This window comes from Temnothorax curvispinosus, unplaced genomic scaffold (genome assembly GCF_003070985.1).
Source record: "Temnothorax curvispinosus isolate PA1 unplaced genomic scaffold, ASM307098v1 QBEX01004656.1, whole genome shotgun sequence".
Classification (NCBI taxonomy): domain Eukaryota; kingdom Metazoa; phylum Arthropoda; class Insecta; order Hymenoptera; family Formicidae; genus Temnothorax; species Temnothorax curvispinosus.
This window is the reverse complement of record NW_020214436.1, coordinates 67,573-83,759: the sequence shown is the minus strand read 5'-3', so window position 1 is coordinate 83,759 and position 16,187 is coordinate 67,573. Positions and strand designations below refer to the sequence as shown.

The following is a 16,187-nucleotide window of genomic DNA, read 5'->3' as shown; positions in this document are numbered from 1 at the left end:
CATCGGATCTTGGGGACTGTGGGGAGGGACGTTTTCCGGTCTCAGTAGACAAAGTTAAAGAGGCTATCGTGGCCAAGAAGAACTCGGGAACGGCCCCCGGTCCTGACGGGTTCAAGGCCACCGTGTTAAAGATGATACCTCCTTCTATGATCTCGCGTCTTGTTTAAACTTTCAATATCTACTTGAAATACGGCATCTTCCCCCCTAGCTGGAAAACGGCCTAATAAAAATAAATCTAATTCTTATACCTAAACGAGGCTGTGCTGGGGGAAGTCCCGAAAGCACGCCCGATTTGTTTATTAAATAAAGTTGGCAAAACCTTTGAGCGAGTAATTGCAAATCGACTAACGGAATACATGGACGAAAATCCGAGCGCAAATCTCTCGAACAATCAATTCGAATTTAGGATTTAGGATTTAGTGCTCGATCGACTATCGATGCGCTTTGTTTAGTTAAGGACATCATTACTGAAGCGCGTAAGAACGGCAAAGTGGCTATGGCATACTCCGTGGACATCGAGAACGCGTGCAACTCGGTTAAATTGCCGGCAATAAGGAGAGCTATGCGCAGCAGAGGTTTCCCGCGGTATCTGATACGAATTGTGGAGGCCTACCTGTGTTGCAGGAAGGTTAGATACCGGACCTCGGATGGGAGACGTCGCGTTAGAATGGTTAATAGGGGAGTTTCGCAGAGTTCTGTATTGGGCCCCCTGTTATGGAACCTGGCATTCGACTGCGTGCTGAGAACCCTGCTTCCGGATAACTGCCATATAGTCTGATACGCAGATGATACTCTGTTGATTGTTGTCGGAGACAACTTTGAAGCTGTGCGCATTTCAGCGATTGAATGTCTAGAACGGATACTTATCCAGATCCGCAGATATCCAGCACCTTGGGTTTGAATGTGTCTTGGACTAAGTCGGAAGCGATATTTTTTGGCAAATGTCCCAGGGATGCTTTTATTGAAATTGAAGGCCACAAAACTTACTTTTCTAAGACTATGAAATACCTTGAGGTATTCATCGATTGGAGGTGGTCCTTCGCTCATCATTTCTCCCAGGTGACGACTAAGATCTCCAGGACCAGCAGGGCTCTTTGCGGGGTCCTTCCCAACCTGCGGGGCCCTGTCGAGAGCAAGAGACAACTGTATTTCAAGGTAGTAACATCCATTATTCTATATGCAGCACCTGTTTGGAGAGAAGAGCTCCTTGCTTCGCATAATCAACAGCGGATCTTGAACAGGGCACTCCGTCTCACAGCGACACGAACAATAATGGCATATAGGACAGTCTCCTATGAGGCTGCCACTTTGTTAGCTAGGGTACCACCAATACACTTATACGCAGATTATTGTCGTCGCGTTTATCTTAGTTTATGTGAGATGAGGGAGTCGGGTACGTTTACCCCCGACTCTCCTGCGGAGGTTCGCGCAGAAGAGGAGCTGAACCTTAGAAGGCGGTGGGCCATGCATATCCGATCTGAGCAACTCTCGAAAAGAAGGACCATGGAGGCTATAACTCCCAATTTTGATGCGTGGCTCAACAGGTCCGACGGCTTTCTTTCCTTTCGCACGACCCAACTACTGACGAGACACAGGTGGTTCGGCTCCTACTTATACCGGATTGAAAAGGAGGAAACGCCTGTCTGCAGGTATTGCGACTTGGCCGAGGATACGGCGGAGCCCACTTTGGCGATTTGTGGCTTTTGGAGGCTGGAGAAGGGTGAATTGACCGCGGTGGTCGGCCAGGACCTCCGCGATCTGGCGGAGATAACCACAGCCAGGGAGAGGTCCTTGCCGACCACCGCAGTCAATTCACCCCTCTCCAGTCTCCAAAAACCACGCGGTTCACAAGCGGCGTAGAGTGCCTTCTCCACATATGCGGATGTGCGGAGAGGGTCTTATCCGGAAAGGAGGAAGATGAGAAGCGTAGACAACGGGGCCTCCTTGACCGGATGATCGGAGGTGTGATGCCGGGGAACCCATAATGCGTCTCTGCGTTTCTGCTATGTATAGATCTCCCTAGACTCTTAAGTGCGGACTTAGTATATGCGTTATTATTATTAAAACTATGGGATATTGGGGTCCGCCATTGGTGCCCCTCCCGGCCAACGAGTATTTTGGTCTTAAATGGCCTCATTTCTTGTGTCCGCAGCGTCGCTTCTGGCTTCCTCCTGGGGTCCGATGCATCGTTGGTGCGATGCTCCCGGATCCCTAGGGGGTTTTGGTCCGAGGGTGGTCGGCGTTCGTCGTCTCCCTGGTGCCCTGTCGGGCTCCGCCGCGTGACACTTTGTTTCCTGTTTTATAGAACTCTCTCTCTCATCTTTTCGGGTAGACAAAAATATATCTTTTTATAGTTATCTTTTCAGCTAGACGAAAAGATGTCTAAAAGACATCTTTCCGACTACACAAAAAGTCGACTGTTTAACTGAACAAGAAGTCGTCTAAAAGGTGTCTTACATGATTCTTTTTCTAATACGCATGCGCGTTATGGAACAGCCACCTAACCTAAAAGTAGGATTGACTTAAGGCCCGGGTACATAGAAAAACTTAAGTAGTAAACTTTTAGGCTTTGAAGCGTTGAAAAATTATAGTAGCGTTCACAGCAGAGAAAGCTCAATGAGCATTTAGTGATTATTGTTCCTGATTAGTATATATTATACGTTCTTCTGGATCTATCAAAGACCTAAAAAAATGGCCGCAGGGGGAAGTGATCCGCGCAATTCCTTGGGCCTAACGCACCTACGGCATTACCGAGTTCAAGACACCGCGGACATACACGTACAATTATACATACACACATACACTTACACATTCTCGAGTTTGAAATCTTACGAGTTTACGAGTTTGCGAGTTTACGAAAGTCTACCATACTACGCCATTTCACAGACGAATTGAATAATGGCCGATGCAAACCGAGAAGGAAATCGCTAGTGCCAATAACCAGAAAAAGAAGAAGGCCTAAAAAAATACTCCAAATCACAGAGCGTTCATTGATCTGCTTTCTTTGCTGAACATAACCAAAAATTTTTCAACGGAGCGGACGTTGCAAATTAACGCTAAACAAATCCCTTTGCGATCTCGCTTTTAATCGTGACGCTATATCATAAGACTAGAGCTTATTGCGTAAAATATATGTTATAACATGGGTTGATTCACATGATGTGTTATTGTACGTGCAATCTATATAAAAGTGACTATATTGAGTATGTTTCCATCAAGGATTAGAATCGGGTCAGAGTCGGATCAGACAGAGTCAAATTGGGACAAATGAAAAGTGAAAAGTTTCATGTAACTATCTCTTTCTATTGGTATTGAATAAAAAGAGATAAACTTTTCACCTTTCACGTTTCCGTCCTAGGGGAAAAGATATCAATGCCTTAAACCCTACCCAACAAAATTTTAAGATAAGGTCCAAATGAGGTTCGGTGGAAACATCGACATATAGTATAGCTATAGTATAACTAGATATAGTATAGACTACGCAATCTTTACATAAAAGCCTTTAAAAAGTGTCCGGTAGAATTGACCTCTACCTTGTTCCCTTTTTGTCTATATACTAATGGATAAAATGAGACAGCTTGACCTCTACCAGTCGCTATCTCTTTTCTTCCACCGGTGTGAGTCACTGGTCATATTTTTCTATACCTGAGCGCAGTCCATACTTATATATCAATGAGTGGCAACGACAAGAGTCGAGTTACTGTAGTGTTGCCAACGGGACAACCTTTGTGCTGATTTTCGTCGCCAATCTTGAAATAAAAAATAATTTCTGCATATTAATTTCTGCATATTACTTGGTACTGTAAAGTTAACATTATTGTTCTCAGATCCATGATATTTTATTTATGATGTTCTTAGTCGCATAATCTTAATATCAGGCTACCTGTTGTAATGCACAGCTGGTTACATTCAACCTTGCCGCAACCCTGGTGTAACTCTGATCCGGTGGAAATAGATAAACCAACCTGACTCTAACCCGACTCTGACTCGATTCTAACCCTCGGTGGAATACCCATTAAAATATAAAATTTTTTCGTTGCAATAAAATATTTTTTGAAATTATAACTTTAAGTTTTATTAACATAAACTTTTCATTTATAAACTAAATTTATATAAAATATAAAGAACGAAAACATGTCCACAATATTATTTTAAAAGACGACTAAAAGATGTCTAATATCGGATGTCTTTTAGTCATCTTATAAGTTTTGGCTATAAGACAACATTTAGTGGGACGTAAGTCATCTTTTAGTTATCTTTCAGTCAACTTTAAGCTCTAAAGACGAAAAGACATCTAAGCCAAAAATTTGTCATCTTTTAGTCATTTTTTAGACATCTTTGTGCTGTCTGGGATCACTACCAGAGGCCGCGAACTCTTGGTGTTCATGGCAGATTTGAGTGATAAAGAACACTTAAAAAGATGTTTGAGTGGTTTCATTCAAAATAATAACGAGAGTTTTAACGCTCTTATTTGGAAATATGCTCCAAAAAACACTTCAGACAAAGCTAAAATCGTTAAACTGGTGTTTTATTTAGCTACAATCCAGTTTAACGAAGGGTGCACTAAATTATTGAAAGTATTGGAAGTTCTAAAGGTAAAAATTGGACAACAAACAGCCGAATACGATAAGCAGAACGCGTTCCGTACTTTCGCTGCTAAGCGAAAAACAAAAGCAGTGACGCATGAGGCTAGGCTTCAACTTAGACGTACTTTAAATAAACAGGAGGATGCTGAACATGATTTTGCAGACTTATTTTATAGTTCTGGAGTAGATGCGCTATGGTAAGTCAAAAACGCTACGCTTACGAACTTTACGATAAATGTAGTTCAGGCTTTATGGCTACTGTAGATGAGAGATAACATAAATAAGTCGTCTTAAAACTTTAAATGTATTTTTTTCAAAACAAGATTTTTTTAAACTGGGCACACTCATAACTCAATGAATTTTCAACGAATACATTCAAAATTTTTTGTGAAGGCTTATAATTAGATTATCTTCAGTTGCACGTACTGAATTTTCGATTAAACGATTTGTTGTTTTTTGCTTCTTGATAGAGGAAGCTTTGTTTTCGTAAATTTCGTATATGAACCTTTAATTGCGTATAAAGTTGGGTCTAATCAATCAAATTTAAAAGAATTATATATGAAATAGGGGTAGAAAAAACCAAAGAAAAAATTGTTTTTTGAGTTTTTGATGCTAATATGTTCAGAGTGTTCTAAAATGTCTCTTAAAAAAATGTCCGTGTGTGTGTGTGTGTGTGTGTGTGTGCGTGTGCGTGTGCGTGTGCGTGTGCGTGTGTGTACAAATTTGATGTCCGTGGTTGCTCTAATAACTTCCACAAATTTTAAGATATCGGTCTTAATTTTTTTTTTAATGTAAAGTATCATTAAAGGAAGGTTGGTATTAAATTTGGTGGTGATCGGTAAAGGGGTTCTTTCTTTAAAAAATTTTGAATTTTTGGAGAAATGTCCGTGGCTGCTCTAACTTCCGCAAATTTTGAGATATCGGACTACTTTTAATTCTATTATATTCTTCAGTCTTTTTCACCCCTATTTCATATATAATTCTTTAAGATTTGATTTATTAGATCCAGCTTTATACGCGATCAAAGGTCCATTATTTTTTTAGAAATCTCTGTGATAGCTATAACTTCCGCAAATTTGGAGATATCGGGCTATTTCTAATTCTATTATTTTCTTCGGTCTTTTCTACCCTTATTTCATATATACTTATTTATAGGATTTGATTGATTAGACCCAGCTTTATACACGATTAAAGGTCCATATGCGAAGTCCATATATGGACCATGTAGCTTGAACTCCCAAAGTCAACATCGATTTGACATTGCATCAATTGTAAAACCTCACTTGTGTTACTAAACTAAATTTAAAATTAAAAAAAGTGTGAAAATTAGAAACTTGCACATTTGCTTCTTCATCATTACAAATCGCTACCATTGCTCCTATTTTATTTTGCTCATAAAGCTTCCTCTATGAGGAAGCCAAACTAATAAATACTAATAATTATGCATCAAATAAAATACAAGCTTCCTCATAATCATAGAAGAGCTTTGTGAGCGAAATAATATAGGAGCAATGATAGCGATCTGTAATGATGAAGAAGCAATGTGCAAATTTCTAATTTGCACACTTTTTTACGTTAAAAAACAAATCAAATGTTCACTGATTTTTGGAACGTTCTTTTTTTTGTTCGTCATTTTGTAACAAATTATTATTTTTTTTAATCCGTATGTTTCAGTTTCCGTTGGTCCGCTACATATATGTGTCCGTTTGACATAATTTTTTCTAGGCGGCTCACACTATTGGCTATTGTAGCTATAAATATTAATATTTTTTTACGAAAATTTTACAAAAAGTAGTTCAAATTATGTACTTTGTGATGTTAATAAAGTAATTTAAAAAAAAAATTATTTGCCAGCAAAAAAATCTTTAAAAATAGTCTTTTTTTAAGCTGACTGGTTTCCCCCATTAAGATGCTAATACAGCTCTGTGATTGGTTTATGATATCTTAAGATTGTACTTAAGATGGCCTTAAATATGTATAAGAAACGGCTATTAATACCGACTTAAGGGGGGACTCTACTGTAATAAATCAAAAAAATCGATTTTTTGCATAAATAAATAGTATAAGGTTTCAAGAACATATTCCCAAAGCGTTATCGTCGAATTCGTAAAATTGACGAAACTACAGCTCCTTTTAGTGAGGCGCGCGGAGAATCGATACGCAGCAGGCGGTATACAGAATCCGTACCTGCCTCACAGTTTAGGCGGTAAACCTAAACTTATCTGCTTAGATTCTCAACAATAAGGTTTCGTATAAATCTGCGATTGTGTTAAGTATATTTTTGTGTGTATATGTATGTGTGTATTGTGTGTGCAAAACAAGCGGAGCTTGGAAAGCACCAAAAAAGCTCGAACAACCAAGAAGATGATGAAAACTGGTAAATAAGAATTTTTCGAGGAAGAAGAAGTAATTTTATATGAGCCCGGAATAGCGGATTGACCATTATTTAATTGTAAATATCGTGGAAACATCAAAAATTTCATTTCTTTATTCAACTACGACCCGCCATATGAAATCCGCCATTTTGAATTTTAAAAATCTGTCGAATCTGTGAAACGTCGAGTTAATGTAAGAATCTTCAATATTAAAGTCAGTTTGGTCAAAATATAATATAAATCTTTTTAAAAATCTGATATCAGATTCAGATTCAGCGACCTCAAAAACCTTTATACTGAAATTTTCATGCATTTCTACGTGCTTTTAGCTGACAGCAACAAAATAATAAACTTACGCGTTTTTCTCAAAACCATTTTTTCCAACTTTGCGTACAAAATAACTCAAAAAGTAATCAATCAAATAACTTTTGTCACGCATGATTTGATTCCTTACAATTTTCTCCAGGGATTGAACCTACCGCTACATTTTATTGTTTATTTATAACATTTTTATCAACAATAAGATTGATTTTTTGATCAAAAAAAAATTTTCTTACGATTGCTGTAACTTCTTCAATTTTTCATATTTTTATTTGCAAATAGGTTCAATCCCCACGTAATTGGATTAAGCTTTAAAGAAAATTTTTGTTTTTTGCTTTCAGATAACTCAGCTCATTGCTAAATTGTATATACGCAGATAACCGTTGCGCTACCGACATTGTGCCACAAAATTGTACGTCAACACAATAAAAATTAATGAAATTGAAAAAAAAATTTTTTTTTTTTTTTTAAATGCCTCTTTATATTGCAAAGAAAATAAATCCAATATCACTTATAGTTTTTTTTTCTTAAATTCCCAAAAAATCATTATTTTTCGTCCGGCTACAGTAGAGTCCCCCCTTAACTCATGTCAGTTTTTTTTTTCTTATTATATTTTATAGCGAATTTGATTGGACGCACTAGTGCGCCCTCAGTGCACATTAAAGCCGTCATACACTGATTTAATTTTTAATGTTTAAGGTAAAATTCAAATATTTTGACTGATAAATGCCCAATACATATTTTACCAAATAGTACAATATAAAGATAATTGAGGATTTCGTGACTTAACCCGTTTATATTAAACATACATTTTATACGTTGATTCGTGTACAACGGCTTTAATGTGCACTGAGCCTAGTGCTCACTGGTGTGCCCAACCAAATTCGCTATTAAATTCACCTGAAAGGTGCTACGCCAGTTGGAAAGTTATGCGTCTCTGCTGTAAAAATAAGATGTTGTTTGATATCTTCCAAGTGAAAGCCGCTGCATTCATGAGTTTTCGTAGGACGTAATATAGGAATTTTAAATCCTTCTATTGCGCTACTATTATCGCTGAATTTAATCACATTGTTTGGATTGCTGTAATTTTGCGTATCCATAATCATATCAATTAAGGATTGTTTTTCTTCTTTGCCATCCAAAATGATACGTCCTTTAAAGAACCAGTGGCGGCTATGTTCACTATTAGATTGGGCAAGATCAAAACATTCTACACTAGTTGGATTACGTTTTAATTTTTGGAGAAATAATTCTGTATAAAAATCTAAATCCCAATCATCAAATGCCAAACCTGCAAAATAAAATTATAGCATTATACAGTGTGTATAAAAAGTACCGGGACGGCAGTATATCTCGACAAGATGAAATTTTCTGAAAAAATGTTATATACAAAAGTTCTAGGGTTTAAAAAGATCTATTTACTGATCTTATCAGTGTGACCTTAAGTCCGGTCCATGTAAGCCCTCAAGTTTGCGATGGCCCTCGCGGGTGTTGACGCAATGTAATTTCTGCCCAGTGCTCTGAATATCAACGTGAAGAAATTCAAGTAAGCGCGGGTAAACGGTGCACCCCGTGCCATTTGCCCATAAAACGACCTGTGCTGCTGTCCATCCCAAGGACTTGGAGTAACAGATGCAGCCGGCCGTACAGGGGAGCGATTTGCGAGGCGTTTCGCGACGGAAGCTCGCCTAACGTGGGCTGTGCCCGACAGGAGCGGGTAACTGGCTCCCCATGTGCCACGCTACACATAAAACGATCTGGTAAATGACTTATCCTAGTCTCCGGGCAACAAACATGAGCCGATTGGTGAAACATCAAACATGGGAACGAGTGAACACGGCACTTGCGACGGTGATTCGTCAAACGTGAGCATAAGACCGCTCGAGTACCGAGGGAAGCCCCACACGTGGCTAGTGGTGCTCTATCATTTGGTGTCAGACTCTCGGGGGCGTAAGGGTCGCTAGAGAATACGTGGAGTCTCTGAGAGACATTCATGATGCACATTACCTTTGTAGGGGGGAGCTTTGTTATCCCACCTCCGTATGCTTTTAGGGCCGCAACGCTGCGTGCTTGGAGCTACGGAGTGCCTACTACCTGGGCAACATCACAGGTACAATAAGTGTCATAGACACATCAGTGTCATATAGTAGTAGCCAGGAAACCGTGCTCCTACGTTTGAGGAGTCGGCTGGTCCGGGAATATGTAATCTATTAAGGTATATGCTCTGTAAGGGGAAATCCTCGGCTCTGATTCTAGTGTGAAGGGAAGTACTGGGAAGAACCGCGCGACACCCTGGACGGGTTACTGGGGGCTAACCGCCTAGACCCTCCGGTGCGGTCGTAACTATGACTCTCTATAAGGTAGCCAAATGCCTTATCATCTAATTAGTCACGCGCATGAATGGATTAACGAGATCCCCACTGTCCCTATCTACTATCTAGCTAAACCACTGCCAAGGGAACGGGCTTAGAAAAATGCGGGAAAAGAAGGCCCTGTTGAGCTCGATTCTAATCTGGCACGAGCCCGCGAAGCCCACGCTTAGTACGCGTTTGTCCCGCATAGACCAATCCGCGCGACCTGTTTAAATAATCGGCTAAGCCCGCGCAGCCCGTCGAATTTAAGGTAAATGTACCAATGCTTGGACACGTATCTATGTCTGGATATTTTCATCATTTTAGTCCTTAAATAACTTATAACGTGAATTAAAATCAAAGAATCAAAGATAAAATTATTTTTCGTGTATTATATTTTTATCTTTGATTATAATTCGCGTTATACTTACTTAAAAACTAAAGTGATAAAGGTGTCCCTAAAGAAATAGGTCTTAAGTGTCCCGGTACATTTACCTTAACATGTATATTACTATACCGAAGTACAACACAAATTATTGAATGAGAAGCTATATTTACTTACAAATAATAGTGGCCTTACCTCAGGGAACGAATTATTGATACGCACCGTACATAGCAACATAATATTTATTCTAGCGAGCCGCGCAGGCTGAATTTCGCGGGCTCGTTTACTCGAACGGCGCAGGCTGGGCTTTGCGGGCTCATGCGTCTCAGGACTTCGAGCTCTTGTGCGGGTCGGACTGGTTTGCAGAACTCTGACACACGCAGTACACGCACACGCACACGCACACCCACACGCACACGCACACACACACGCGCGCACACACACACACACACACACACACACACACACGCACACGCACGCACGCATAAAAGTATTAAAGTAAAATTATCGAAAAGTGAATACTTTACGAGCTATTTCATATTTTATATTAAAAATATTGTAACAGAATTTAAAGTATCTCAGGAAATTCTTAATGAAGGAGCCTAGAGCTTTATTATAGGGGAAGGTAGGGCACGTTAGGACACCTAAATTCAACTTGCTGTATTTCCTTAAATATTTATGCTAAAATTCTTTATAAAATGATTTCCAACACAGATTTACTTAAATTTTAAAATTTTAATAAGTTTATTTTGGTTTAACGTGCTTTACTTCCTAAATAATAAAAAAAAATCAATTTTTGAAAAGTGTCTCATCCTGAACCACTCTTGGGCCAGATTGAGACATTTAGTAGGGAAGATTAAAACAATGTAAAGCACCATGAGACACATCAATAATAATTTGTGTTATGATTTATTTGTGAATATATATTAGATAGGAACAATATTAGAACATCAAAAAATATTAGGATGAAAAAAACATTGTGTCGGCATCAAAATTACCTTTTACTTGAGGTTTTTTCCGTTATCTGACCATTTTCAATAAGCAACAAATCTAAAACAAGAAACAATCTTTTAAAATACAGTTATTTTGAAAGGTCTCATCTTAATCCAAAAAGTTTTATGTCTCAACTTGCTCCATAGTTATTTGTCTCAAGGTGCCCCAACAGCAGTTTTCAAAGCTAACAAAGCTAAACCAAACCAAATTGATTACTGTGCAAAAATATAAACTGTGAAAATTAAACACAGCTATATAGCTATCATTCAGTAATAAATTTAAAGTTAATTAATTCAGTATACCTTAACAAATTAAAATTTACATTTAAAGAGATCCTGGAGTGACGGCCGAACTTCGACGGGGTCGATAATTTTGACCGTTTTCTATATTACCGGCCTATATCTGTCCTTATCTAACGAGATATCATGCGATATATCTGTCTTTGTCAGATTGCAACGCCATGTACACTGCGTGTGTGTACATGCATAAAATCAGTTGGATGAAAAATCTTTCTTATTAGGCTTTTAATCTTAGTTTCAATGGTGCTACGCTGTTCTTTGATACAATCCGAGGTGCGGGACATTTTCGATTTGTACACGTAAGCTATATAATTTGTATATAAGCGAACGTTTCCTTAAAGTGACAGCTCTAGGTACAAAAAGTGCAACACCAAATAGTATTAAATATATTTTTCTAAGTTTTAAGTCTTAAATTTACTATTTCGCACATGATTTCTGTACGTACTTTAAACGTGTAAATGGATTTTCCATTCTGTAAAGCTAATTCGAAGAAAATTGGTCCAACTAAAATGTCGGTAATTGTCGTAACTCCAGGATCCCCAAACACTTATCTTTCGCTCACAACAAAACAATGTAATCTGATTGCAAAAGCTAAAATTATATTACCTCCTGAATAAACAAGGCATGCAGTGCAACCAACCTAAAAAACCTTCTTTCCCTCCAACCAGCAATGTCTCAAGGTGCCCCGTGTCTCAACGTGCCCCACTCTCCCCTAGTGTTTTAAAAACATCTCGACAAGGGCTACAAGAATATGCAATAAAAAAATAGGAGGTCCCATTAAAAAAATTTAAGTTGACCTTATTCTGACCTTGGCGACGCCACACAAGGTCACACTGACAAGATCAGTAAATAGATCTTTTGAAACTCTACAACTTTTGTATAAAACATTTTTTCAAAAAATTTTATCTTTTCGAGATACTGTTGCGTCCCAGTACTTTTTATATACACTGTATAATATTGAAAATGTCACAACAATTAAAATGTAACCTAATTATTAGAGACAATAAAAATTTGCGTCAATCTACTAACAAGAAAATATTACATTGATTAACAAAATCACAATACTCAATTCATATCAAAATTTTGCATAATTTCAAATAAGCATATTTTCGCGAAAAATTGTCATATTTGAAAAAAATCTTTTAGTAGTTCTTGACAATAGGGCCTTTTCCGAATTTTGATTATATTTTCTTGCGGCTTTCTTGGTAAAAACCTTTGTTGTGACTCCGACAGTGATAATAAATCGGGGGAGCCCGAAAAATATGTACCCTACCTATTTTTTTACCAATTTTTTTTTTCTATTTTTATACCTATTCTTTCCGACATGCCGGAACACACACACATACACACGCACACACACACACACGCGCGCGCGCGCGCGGTGGAAGGTGCAAGGAAGGCCTTCGGCACACACCTCCGCCAGTAGGCAGCGTGGACCTCGCTTTACAACTGAAAGTATGTAGGGGAGACCGGGGCGAAGTCGGCCCCGAGGCGGAGTCGTTTTTGCAATTATCTCAAAATCCGTGTGTTGTGTGAACTCGCCATTAATACTGTAAGCGCGGCTTATAGTGCCCACGTAACCAACGGAGTTTAGTGAGGTTACGTGCCATGTTGCGATTCTTATCGAAGCAAACGTGTTTTCGCAGGTCGAAAGTAAATATTCTTCCGCGTCGAAAGTTTGTAATATCTTAAGTATTATTGCCTCTCCGAATCTTAAAGTAAGTGACTCTAAAGAGTAATGCATGCTGAACACGAATCTAGTGCAGTTTTTTTATTTTCATTGATTTCTATTATTTTCTAAGCGATTAAACCAAACTTGTGTTCGGGGCAAAGTCGTTTCCAAGCCAAAACGAAGTCAAGAAAACTAAATAATATGTGCTGCGTATGCTCGGAGATAATAAAAAACAGAGCCAATGAAAAACAGTGCATTTCGTACAGGCGTAAGGTACACAACGAGTGCGTGCGCTTGTCAGTTTTTACATGCTTAAACCGTTAACGAAAAAGAACATTGATTTTCTTGAAATTATTTTCCGCTTTCCATTTTTCTACTAAAAAACAATGAATAAAGTGTATTCTATTATTTTTTATGATCAAAATTATGTATCTTTGTTTAAAATCCAGTCCGAGAATGAAGACACGACTCCGCCCAGGGAATTTTCACTTTCCGATTTTTGCACCTTTGTCGGTTTTACTCTATACCGGTTAAACAAAGCGACGTAGACCAAAATGCCTATATACTTAAATTGTGTAGCCAAGGGTTCACTCTTTACAATGGTATACTATATCTCACTAAAATGATTTATTTTGTTGTTAAAAATTGACACCGAAAAAAAAGGGCCGACTTTGCCCCGGTTTCCCCTACAAGCTAAGGCTGCGGTCCGATTCACGCTTACAGCGCTAAAAGCATCACTCTTTACAACGCTGTGAGCGTGAATCGGACGGCAGCCTTAGCATGTACTTTAAGTTGTAAAGCGAGGTCCACGCTGCCTACTGGCGGAGGTGGGTGCAGAAGAGGAGGCCGAAGGCCCCCCCTTGTACCACCCCCCCGCCCCGCGTGTTGCGTGTGTTCGTGTGTGCGTGTGTGCGTGTGTGTGTGTGTGCTCCTTTTATGCATAAATACCGCTGTTTGTTATGATTTTGTTCATCGCGTAGTACATTCCTCGTCTTCTTTTCCTCCCGCTCCTACTCAAAAATATGTAAAAAAAATAGGTAGGGTACATATTTTTCGGCCCCCTCCGATAGTCTATACGCCAGGTCGATTGAGCATTTTTATCGAGGTTGATGGCTTAAGTTAATGTTTTCTTGTGTTTTTTGGGTCGTAAAACAAGAATCTGTAAATAGTTTTGTCGTAAGTTGATGCAATAAAAAGTTATTAACAATTTATTTGTTTAAATTGCCCTAGCGATCAAACTATACATCCTATAAAAAAGTAAACTGGAGAAAATTTGTTCCTCTTTTCACGACGAACAAAATGGCGTTTGAATTTTTCCAAAATCTTGATTATTCACGGAAATATGTCAATTTTTAGGTAATTACTGCCTACGTGTCGCAGAGTACCCTAGGCGTGCGCGCTCACGCTGAATTGTACCACAAGACAAGTTCAGACAAGTTCAAAGTTTCAATTGTTTTAACGATACAACTGAGCGCGAGCGCGTGCACGCCTAGGGTACTCCGCGACGCGTAGGCAGTACTAAAAATTGACATATTTCCGTCAATAATCAAGATTTTAAAAAAATTCAAACGCCATTTTGTTCGTCGTAAAAAAAGAAACAAATTTTCTTCAGTTTATTTTTTTATAAAACGTATAGTTTAATCGCTATATAAGGCAATTTGAACAAATAAATTGTTAATAACTTTTTATTGCATCGACTTACGAAAAAACTATTTACAGATTCTTGTTCTACGACCCAAAAAACATAAAAAAACATTAACTTAAGCCATCAACCTCGATAAAAATGCTCAATCGACCTAGCGTATAGACTACGATTGATTATCACTGTCGGAGTCACAACAAAGGTTTTTACCAAGAGAATCGCAAGAAAATATCAAAAATCGGAAAAGACCCTATTGTAAAGAATTATCAAACTTTTTTTCATTTTAAAGAGTAAAGTCTGTATTTAAAACAAAATTCGCTAGATTTTGAATTTATCCTTCCCCCTCTCGCCATCTTTTTAAAAGTGAGGACGCGTTTTGTCTTCAAAAATTTGACATACTCCACGGGGTAGAATAAATTTCTTTTCGCAAATATTATGATAATTAAAAAAAGTGTGCAAATTAGAAACTTGCACATTGCTTCCTCATCATTACAGATTGGTACCATTGCTCCTATTTTATTTCGCTCACAAAACTCCTCTTATAAGGAAGCTTATATTTTATTTAATGTATAATTATTAGTATTTATTAGTTTGACTTCCTTATAGAGGAAGCTTTATGAGCGAAATAAAATAGGAGCAATGGTACCAATCTGTAATAATGAGGAAGCAATGTGCAAGTTTCTAATTTGCACACTTTTTTTCATTTTAAATTTAACCTGTTCCTATATGGCAGTACATGGTCCATATATTGATTTTCGCATATAGACCTTTGATCGCGTATAAAGCTGGATCTAATCAATCAAATCTTAAAGAATTATATATAAAATAGGGGTAGAAAAGACTGAAGAATATAATAAAATTAGAAACAGCCCGATATCTTAAAATTTGAGGAAGTTAGAGCTATTATAGGCATTTCTAAAAAAATTATGGACCTTTGATCGCGTACAAAGCCGGGTCTAATCAACTAAATCTTAAAAAATTACATATATGAAATATCGGTAGAAAAAACTGAAGAATATAATAAAATTAAAAATAAACCGATATCTCAAAATTTGCGGAAGTTAGAATAACCACAAACATTTCTACAAAAATTCGAAATTTTCTTAAAAAAGAACCAATTTACCGATCATCGCCAAATTCAATCCCAACCTTGATAGAGTATCATGTCAGAGATGCATTTTTTTTAATCGATAGATTAAGGCTGCGGTCCACTTGACGCTACAAATGCTTTGGACTTTGGAGCGTTCTTCTTCTCCTTCTTTCTTCATTGAAAGAAAAGAGAAGAGAAATGCTTCGAAGCATTTGTAGCATCAAGTAGACCGCAGCCTAAATCTTTCATCTATCGATTAAAAAAAAATGCATCCCGATATCTTAAAAATTACGGAAGTTAGAGCATAAACGGACAACAAAAGCGTTACATACACACACGCACGCGCACGACCAATCCTTGCAAATTAAGAAAAATAAGGATTGAACGATTTTTTTACGGAGTTATGACGCGTGCGTGCGTGCGTGCGTGTGTGTGTGTGTGTGTGTGTGTGTGTGTGTGTGTGTGTGTGTGTG

At 38.1% G+C, this 16,187-nt stretch overlaps 1 protein-coding gene across 1 annotated transcript in view; it reads right to left on the bottom strand.

Moving 5' to 3' along the window:
* LOC112453733 (phosphoribosylformylglycinamidine synthase-like) overlaps positions 1-16,187 on the bottom strand; it is a 75,635-nt gene that overhangs the window by 20,952 nt on the left and 38,496 nt on the right. Inside the window, exon 5 of the mRNA XM_025014636.1 lies at positions 8,183-8,573. Coding sequence (XP_024870404.1) covers positions 8,183-8,573 — 391 coding nt within the window. The remainder of the gene's footprint in view (positions 1-8,182; positions 8,574-16,187) is intronic.